Below are 10000 nucleotides of genomic sequence, written 5' to 3'. Positions count from 1 at the left end.
CATTTTTGTGAGGAAAGCAAAAGAAATAATGACTACAGTTATGTACAGTTACTTGTTTTTCTCAAATACATATTGAACCTCCTTAACAAACCATATCAATCACCATTTCACATGAATCTTGTAACTGCTCCTGCTTTTAAACATAACTTGCCCCATAAAAAATGCCTTCTATGCATATATCTGATGTGCGACTACGTGAAAGGCACAGCAGCCTCAGTAATGAATTTCAACTTTGGTGCACAGTCATGCACACCATCTCTAACCATATCATGTGCATACACACAACCACCTTCTGTGTATCTTTGTGATGTTACCCTGTGATGAAAATGAAACAAGAAAACTGTTACAGTAATCTATTTCAATTTCTTGCACTATACATTGGCTCCCACAATCCCATGTCATTAATCACTTCACTGCGGACTTAAACTCCCTCAGACAGACATCCACCTTCTGGAGATCACCTGCAGTTTGTGATCACCAAAACTGGAATAAATAATGGCTAATAAAACATATTTAACAATTACTTACTGCCCCAACATCCATCCAGATCGTCATTAAGAAAAAAAAAAACAGGATTGTGCTGTGGGTGGTATGCACTGTTATCACTGCCTACAGATATTCTGGTTTCCTGCCAGCAAATAAAAAAATGCATACCTACAATAGGCACCAACCCTTACAACCAGAGAGTCTGCTGCTCCCAGTAGTCTCTACTCAAATAAACAGGGAGTGTCAAAATGGACAGTGTCAGCTGCTAACAGCAGCCAATGTTAGGTGCTTAGAGTACAGTAATAGAACATGGGTTTGTTACCCATGTCTTGTCACTATGTTAAAGTGGTACAGATGAGAATTCATGGCAATAAACTGCTTAACCACTCAATCAAGTGTTACATTTCCCACCAATTTTAGCAGAAAGCTTCAAGATAATTATTTGGCTAACACAATTACTATACTACCCAAATAATTACCCGATGACAGCTTGGACAATAGCATAAAAAAAGCTTTTAACATCGGTTTAACAGAGTTATTGGAGCACCCACAACTGACACTTTTTACTGTTGTGCTAAGCCATCTCAGGACCCACTGTAAAAGAGGTAAACTAATTTGATATGCCCTAACCATTCTTTCAATTAATTCAACAAACATAACAGTAACTCTGTAGAATGGAATTCACTGTGATTTGAAACCAAAATCTGAGCCTACGGAAATACCATCTTCAACATATGTTAAAATATTTAAGTTTTATATTATTAAAATTCTACTGGAAGCTGAAGATACACAACGCTCTTCCAACCTCCTCTCTGGACCATTAAGAGTGTCCCCTTATTAAAACGTCTCTACAGCAATCTCACTTTTCTCAATGGCTCTGCCCATGTACCATCTCCAATTCCTCTATAACCTGATTTCCTGACTGAGCCCTATTATCCCCATACTCAGCATTATTCTCCCTTCTTAAGTGACATCCTTGAAAAGCATACCCTACCTCACCTTGCTTTACATGGTATAAGAAAAATTGTGTAGTTATTCTGTCCTGGTTTATGAATATTGTATAGTTAACCACATAGTCTATTCTGTCCAATATGTACTTCAACATTGTTATGCGTATAACTGTTAAACTCTACACATACTGAATACATTGCTATGTATGAACGTTTCTTTCATAACTTCCATCCATATAATTGAACAATGACTGTCCTGTTTGTTACTCCTGTAAATTGCTAAATACTGTAAATACCTGGTTTAACAAATTTCTATTATCTTGCATGTTGTTACGGAGCTTTTCTCCCCAGGCCCCCACTGAAAATGGGCTCATATCAGCCCAGTGGACTTTCTTGGTCAACAAAAGCAAATAAATACATAACTCACACAAATTAATTTGTAAACATAACCCTCAATATGCTGTCAAATAGTCTCTTACCTGTGTTTACTCCTCCTGTTAAAATCCAAGCTCCCGTTGTTAAAGCAGCCTGCACAAGACCCTTACCAACAACCTGCTTAATTTTTGGATGAAGCTCAAACTTCTGCATTCCACCATGCACAGAGATGACAAGCTTAGGCAGTTCCATTTGCCATTCCTTAAGCATAAGTCGCAGAATCAGTTCAGGTTTAGTACTGTAGGATAATCTTAAATACTGCCACAAAAACAAAAGCAAAAAGAAAAAAATGTTTATTAAATAAGGAATTAAAGTATTTAAGTAATGTTTCAATTCTAGTGTTACAGGATTTTTATCTACTAAAAAAGCAATAAGTACAGTACCAGTAAAAGAACTTAGACATGCTAGCAACTTTGAGAAAATGTAATCTGACTAATTCAAATTTAATAACACAACATGCTTCTGAATCTATCTGCTTTTGAGTCCAATAGAGTGATATAACTTGCACTCACACACATGTACATGCAAGAGTCCATATCATTAGACTGAAGTGTGGAACATTGAACCGGCTTTGCTTCAGAAAGTCAGTAACATAAACAGTATTTTTGTCCCCTGCTCTCCCCACAGTCTCTGCATATCATATATACCAATTCTGAGATTTCTCCACATTGTGGAAAGGGCAAACACCAAATCACAAGAAATACTGGTTTTCCAATGCAAAGACGGTTCGATGTTCCATACTTCAATGTATTGTCATTTGATAGTACAAAAGTTCAGTCTAACAACAGGAACTCACAAACATACATATACAAACACATGTATAACATAGCTCTTCGCCTTTTGGAACCATCACACTAACAGGTTATAGATTTTATTAGTTGAGAACAATTTTTAATGATCCAAAGCTAAGAATGGGCTACTGAAGTTACACACGGTAAGGATTAAGAGAGCTAGTGTAGGGGAAATTATGCTATTTATTTTTATCTACCTATCTGTATTTGTTGATTGAGGTATAGCACTGATCAAGAATTACCTTGGAGAAAGAAATATAGAGCCTTCACACAGACAGTGATCAGATATCAGGACTGAACTTCAGACCTTAGAGCTCTGAGCTGCTGCACTACAATAATACAGAGAAGCAGGAACGCTTGTAGCTTCTTAGGGTCATTGCAAGTTGGCTATGACAAACGTCACTTAGGCTTGGGTGCATTTCTAAGAGGCAAGGCAAACCAAGGCTTGTGCAGCTGGTTCTGAAGTGGGAGCCTACCTGAAGTCTGCGATCCCAAGTGGAAGTTCTGGTAACGGAGTACTGGAACTGCCTAAAAATGGATGAGTACTAGTAAAAGTGAGAGTTACAGCCAAGAAACCCTGGATGGTTAAGAAACTGTGTACTGCTCAACTCATGTTTCCATGGAAGGAGACTTTGTCCTGACAGAGACTTGTTCTAAAGGAGACTGGATTCTACACAAATTGTTTCACCAGAGGTATTTGTTAAAAAGGCTGTCAGACCTCAAAAGTACATTACTGCTGATGTGGCTATCAAACTGAACTGTGCATTATTATGAAGTGCTCTATTGGTTTCATTTCACCTGTCATTACATTTTTGGTTAAAATTTCTAGCAAAGTCAGTCTTGTTTTATGCTGCACCCAATAAAAGACATTTATGTTATGAAAAATGACACATGTCTGCTCCTTGAAAACTTTGCATCTAGTGGATGCAGCAGGCAGCTGGAACTTCTCACAGCAATTAGATGATTCTATTCCACTTTTCAGAGCCAAAAAGGATTTATGTGTTATGATTACAGTGCACTTCTGGCAATGAGGAGTTCCTGGAGCCAATGCAGAAGAGTGCCTGTGCCCCTGAGATTAGGCTACATGATGGGCCACTGGGGAACAATAGCTACAAACAGCTACAGCTGCCAAAGAGATGGCAGCAGTGACCAAGTCAGTACAACAACCAAGAGCCACAACACTACTGAAGGCTCTCAAAGTGTCAAACACTTGGATGCTTATCTAGTACCATTTGAAAGGGCTGCCAACCAAGAATCTTAGGACCAATACAAATGAGCCAATATAATGGCAGTCCATCTTAAGGGGAAGCACCTCAATGCCTACTTCGATGGCTCACTGTCAAAATCTTGGCACTCACACCAACAAATACGGACATGCAGGAAAAAAAAAAAGAACAAAACTGCAGAACTTGACCCCTGCACCACCCAGTGTGCAAACCCCCCATAATCCTGAACTTATACATACTAACTCCAAGACTGCCATACCAAAGAAAAAGGAATATTCCAAGAAATGGCCATCTAGGCCTTAGTATGTGCAAGTCTGTTTATGCAGTTTCACTCTGCATTATGGAACTCAATAAAAATTGTTTTCTTGTAAGACAGTAAGTGCACAACTATTTGAAGTAAAACATATTGTGAAACTTTGGTTAGACCCAGAGGAAAACAACAACAAAGAAACAATGACTGAAATTCTGGTGATTAGAAGGGCTTTGCCAGCAATAATAATAATAAAAAAATGGATGTATCATACCAACCACCAAGATGCTGAGACATTAATATGACAGGCAGAGAGAATACTATAAAACATGTTTAGGGAGAGGTCTGCTAAACTGAAGTCCAATGAGGTAGCATGTACTCATGGGGGAAACAAATACTACCCAGTTACCCAGGTGGAAGTACAAACTCAATTTGTGAAAATCCTCCATCCCCATTAGTTGCAATCCCTTACCTAACCCCTCATGTAATAATTTAAAAAGACTTTGTTTTTCTTTGGAAAAGGTAGAAAGGTGAACACACTAAAGAGGTCTGACATGGTCCATGTGAATATGTCAAAACCAAAGCAGACAACTTGATTGCAGGAACAAGACACCCACACTAGTCAAGAGCCATAAGAAAGCAGAGGATACACAAGACTGATGTAACAGTAGAGGGTGTTGGACAGACCAAAGTATGGATAAAGCTGTCTAAATTAGAAAGGGATCCCAGCTCATGTATTATTAATACTCTCGGCAGAGGTACAGGATGCAAAGCCCCTATGGAGAAAACAAGGCTCCTAGTGTCTAATGTAAGATCAAACTCACAAGACAAGACAGACAGCAATGAGGAATCACAAAGAGAAAATACCTACAAGGGAAAAACAAAAGAGAGTGGGGCTTCAAGGTATAAAAATACTGAATGAAATATTGAAGCACTAAAGCAACTTACCTTCCTTGGGGAAGAATGGTATACAGACGTCTGGGTATCTACTTCTGTCAGTCAGGAGGCCATGCCGTCTGCCTTCAGAGACAAAGATGATTTCAATTTATCTGACCTCCAGATAGGCTTGTTTATGATTTTTAAGAGGGCTCCATGGCAAGATGAGACACTGAGCCATGCTAGAAGAACATTTCCAGGGTAGCATATGTGTGTGCTGGGAAGGATACCTGTAGGACCCACACCATCTTATCCTAATTCTGAAACACGGAATGACCTGGTGTACAGGGTGGTTAAGCAGACAAGGAGGACACTGTGAGTCAGCTACTGGTACCAAAATCATTTAGGCACATAGTCATGAAGATGGCCCATAGTCATGTAGTGGAAGTTTATTTAAGCATGGACATATCTATAGAGAGGGTAGAACAAGCCAGGTGTCAACGACCAGGTTTTGTAAAAAAAAAAAAAAAAAAAACTAACTATTGTAAAGGGTGTCCTGAGTGCCAAAGGAAACCACCAAACCTAGGTGTGATGCCCTTGCCCTGGCCCAGCAATCAAGGAGCCTCAATCCTCACCACTAACACCAGAGAGGGCATCTCATATAGGAGGAAAGGATAACCAATACACAGAGTAAAGTGCAATTCCCCTTAAGAGCACACAGAGATCACAGTCAGTCCGGGGCTGGTTGCTCCCTTGCTCTCCAGGTCCACAATAAGACTCCCCAACTGGCACAGCTACAGGGTCCAGATCTCAACCAGCTGGGCAAGCTAAAATCTCCAGCACCCTCTCTGTCCAACCAGTGCTTCGTGCCCCTGCCCAAGTAGCTGACACACACACACTGAGATAAGAGTTTATACAACCACACAGACACTTCTGGGGAAGGCTAGCACAGGTTCTCCAGCTGTGCCCCTTTTACCCAGACTATACAGTAGAAATCACTGCCACCACCCAGCTAATACTTATCAGCTACTCAAAGGCCCTTAAAGGGTGTCCAATTATTACTGCGCATTATTATTATCCAATTGGTAGTATAAATAAACAGTCATGGCTTAGAGTGACTTGGTACAGTAATCATTATAAATATGCAATGTACTCCAGAGCTTAAATTATCTCTACACAAAACAGCCACAGTTGAAAAGTTTTAAAATATTTAATAATAAATAATAAAAACACAAGACAATACTTCTTACACAATACTAGTCAAGAGTTCAAAGATCACAGAGAAATACTTAAAATAATTCTGTAGTACAGTTCTGACATCACAGAAAAACACAGTCTAATCTTTCTAGTTTCTAGCTATTTCTAAAAGAAAAACACACGTCTAAGATAATTTACATAAGAAAACAGGCAGAGTGCTGATGAGTTGGATGGTCAAGACAAAATGGTTATTTCTAACTGGTTCTCTCTATTTAAATTAAAATTACAGTTCTGATTCACATTACATCATTCTTCACACTTCCCTGGGTTCCCAAGCTAACAGAAACTGCATTTACATTCTTAACATCTCCTTTTCTTACCTTGCAGCTGGTGAAGAAGCAGAGCAATAAAAATACATTTGCATGTTTAAATCTAGCAATTTAACTCTTGGTTAAAACAATAGAAATAATTTCTTCATCTAGTCTCTTCTGAACCACTGTCTACATAAAAGGGTCACCACATGCTTTACTTTGGTCAGTAGACAGCACTGTTTCATTTTTTTCAGCTCCACATCCAACAGCAGTTTTTCCCATTTAAGACAACAAGCCTGGGTCTTACACTAATATTTACACATGATAGAATTATCTATAAAATTCTCTCCGGCTAGGCTGGCAGCCTTCAAACTAGCGTTTAAGAATCGTTTAATTCTGTTGTCCATAACTGATGTTTTATTAGAAAGGCTGCTACAGACATTGTGGGGCCATCAGTTAAGTTCAGCAGTGGATTTCAGTGCATCCTAATGATGTTATACTCTAACCACCAATTCTCAGAAGCCTTCCAATTTAAGAAGGCCAATTCCAAAGTGATTGCTAAAAAATTAATACCGCTCTTCTCCCAGACTGGAATACCTAAGGGGAAGGGATGCCCTTTATGCCTAAAATCATGGAAACAGTACTGTCACAGTTTCTCAATAAAACGGCTAAGAATTTCAGTTTATGATCCCCAAGTGAATAGGTTGGTAGTGGAACATAAAAAGACCATAAAATCTACAGTGAGAAAGTCTAGAGAAAAATGTGGGAAAGAACAGGACCAATTGTTAAATTATTTAATGTTTCGTCACAGAAGTGCTGTAAACCTCTACAGGACTCAGCACCTTTTTTATTGTTATATGGCAAATGGCCCACAGGACTACTGGTTATAGTGAAAGAGACATGAAAAGAAAAGAAGACACCACTCAAGAGCGTTACAGACTACTAAAACAATTTACAGATAAGGTTGAAGGTTGAGATGCCTACTGTGCAGGAACACAAGAGCAATTAAGTAAGCAACCAAGGAGTACGTAGCAAGAATGCCCAGGATAAGCAGTTTCAAGTGGGAGACCAAATTTTAGTTCTGGTTCCCAGAATTGAAAACAAGTTCCTGGCAAAGTAGCAAGGGCCCTATCAGATAAGTGAATAGGACAATGATGTGAACTGTAACGTGATACAAACAGAGAAGCGATATCTTAAAACATGGAGGGAGATGCAAACAATGCAGTAAACATTGTATCTGAGGTCAGGGACCAAGAACTAGACAAGAAAGAGCCACCTTTCCCCAAGAAAGTAGTGGATGAGACCCTTTCAAGGGATCAGAGACAGGAGATTCAAGAGTTCCTTCCGAGGAGCTGCTTGGAAGGATAACTCTTACTAAAACAGAAATAATCCTGGGACAGAAAGTTAACCTAATACCCTGCACTGAACCTGAAACTCAAAAGCTGACAGTTGGGAGGAGATAAAGAAAATGTTTAGATTAGATATGATTTAAGAGACCACTAGTGAATGAACAGCCCCATGGTGCTCATTCCAACACCACACAGAGCAAACTGATTTTGTAATAACTACAGAAAAAGTAACAAAAAAATCTAAATGAACCAGTTTCTTCCATCCCATAAAGTATGGAACCCATTTTTTCACATACATCACATTTTGCACCTTAACGATCCACCCCAGGCACACAATGCAAAGTGAGTAGGTCCTCCTGAGAGGGATTCTTGTACCAACACTTTAAGCATTTTCAGAAAATGAAGGCCTTATTCAGAATCAAAGACAGAGCCAAATGCTTCCACAAAACCAAGTAATCACCTATAAACAGCAGATCAGCCAAAAGATTAAGAAAACTGAAATAACCTTGCCTTATATAAACAGGCTACCAGCTACAAGATGGTGAACTAGTTTAAAACAATTAGCTACCTAATTAAACCATCAGCCAACAGCTGTACAGATATTGAAGAAAGGTAAAGATCTAAACTGTAAGTCAAGAATTTGGCTTAAACTTGCTTCTATTTTAATGAAAAAGACCCCAAATACTGCTGAATAATCATGGAAATGTCTTTCACTGTTGTAGTCAAATGCAGCAAATAAGACCTGCACAGAAGATGTGTAGTACATTATGAGAGTCTGGGAGGAGATTCTGAGCCTGGGAGAATCTCAAAAAGAGACAAGCAAGACTAGCAGATGGGTTTAGGATCATTTGGGTGGTTACCTAGGTAAACATTAAAGGTTAGTCCACAAGAATGCTCCATCTTTGTGGAGGCTGAGACACAGTACTTTATAGCTGAAACATGCCTAGCTGAAGTTTTAGCTGGCATGAATAGTTTTCCATGATACCTTAACTCCATTTTAGCAGCTGGTTTAAAAGTAAATAATGCAATTTTTCCAAAATAAAATTCAAGTTCTATGGTAACACAGATTAAGCAGAAGTCTGAGGAGGAAGAACCATTAAAGAAAAGCTTTACATATTTCCAGGGAAGCTATGGTGGAATGGCTTAATCACAGATGAAAACCAGATACAGCTGCCAAGTGTACTTTTAAGGAAGAGTAGCTTAGCCCAGAACCAAAAACTTGAGATAAATAATCTAGAAGGGTGAGAAATGGTGGAAAAAAAGAACCCAGACCTCTTGAAGTTGCTGAAAAAAAAATCATGTCCATTTCCAGATGTTACAACCTGGACCATCCTAGGCATGTAAAATCACAGTCCTTGACCATTACAGGAATTGGAGTAACTACGCAGTTAGGCAAAGTGACAGAAGGCCTGGGTAAGGCTTGCTGGATAGGTGAGTGCGTAAGGTCCTGAAAAGTTTCAGGTGGAGAGCACCCCCCATAACATAAGGTTAAAGCGGGAGGTATCAAATTTGTCAGGCCCCAAGGAAGGGCTGTGACAACAACTTATGTTTTCTTACATATGGATTTTTGGATTAACTTTAAAATACGGGCAAATGGGAGAAAATGTACAGGAGTACTACTGGCCATTTTTGGAATAAAGCTTTCCTGGACATCCATCTGTGTGGAGAGATGAGGGAGAAAAATTTGCTACATTTCATACTGGCTTGGAGTAAAAAAGGTTGCAGCAAAGGCTGCCTACTGGCAAACCAAATCTTTTCACAACTAGAAGACTGAAGGAAAACGTATGCAGCATCAGAATGCAACAACAGAGTCTGTCAGCAAACTAACTAGCCTGATCAGGAACATGGGTAGCAGAGAGTAATGAAATGAAATTGCCTATTCACACCCTCATGGCCTCCCAGCTCAAGGGCTAGGAATGCATCCCTCTCTGCTTGATGATGTACCATACCATACCATAGTCATGATGCTTAAGTGAATGGCTCTTACACCCATGGGAAAAGCATCCTGAAAGGCTTGTAATCTCAAGCAAACTGCTCTCATCTCTAGGATAACTATATGTGGCTTCTACTACTGTCTATAACCACATTCCTTGAACTGTCTGCTCTACGATTAGCCCACCCCCACCAGA

The 10000-nt window shown here is 39.3% G+C and overlaps 1 protein-coding gene across 1 annotated transcript in view; it reads right to left on the bottom strand.

Moving 5' to 3' along the window:
- Window positions 1-10000, bottom strand: part of TRPM7 (transient receptor potential cation channel subfamily M member 7) — a 1848525-nt gene that overhangs the window by 1825939 nt on the left and 12586 nt on the right. Inside the window, exon 3 of the mRNA XM_044076371.1 lies at window positions 1916-2129. Within this exon, the coding sequence (XP_043932306.1) occupies window positions 1916-2129 (214 nt within the window). The remainder of the gene's footprint in view (window positions 1-1915; window positions 2130-10000) is intronic.

This window comes from Protopterus annectens, chromosome 7.part0 (genome assembly GCF_019279795.1).
Source record: "Protopterus annectens isolate FY-2018-M chromosome 7.part0, PAN1.0, whole genome shotgun sequence".
Taxonomy (NCBI): Eukaryota; Metazoa; Chordata; order Ceratodontiformes; family Protopteridae; genus Protopterus; species Protopterus annectens.
Note: the sequence above shows the minus strand (reverse complement) of the source record. Positions and strands in the feature narration are given on the sequence as shown.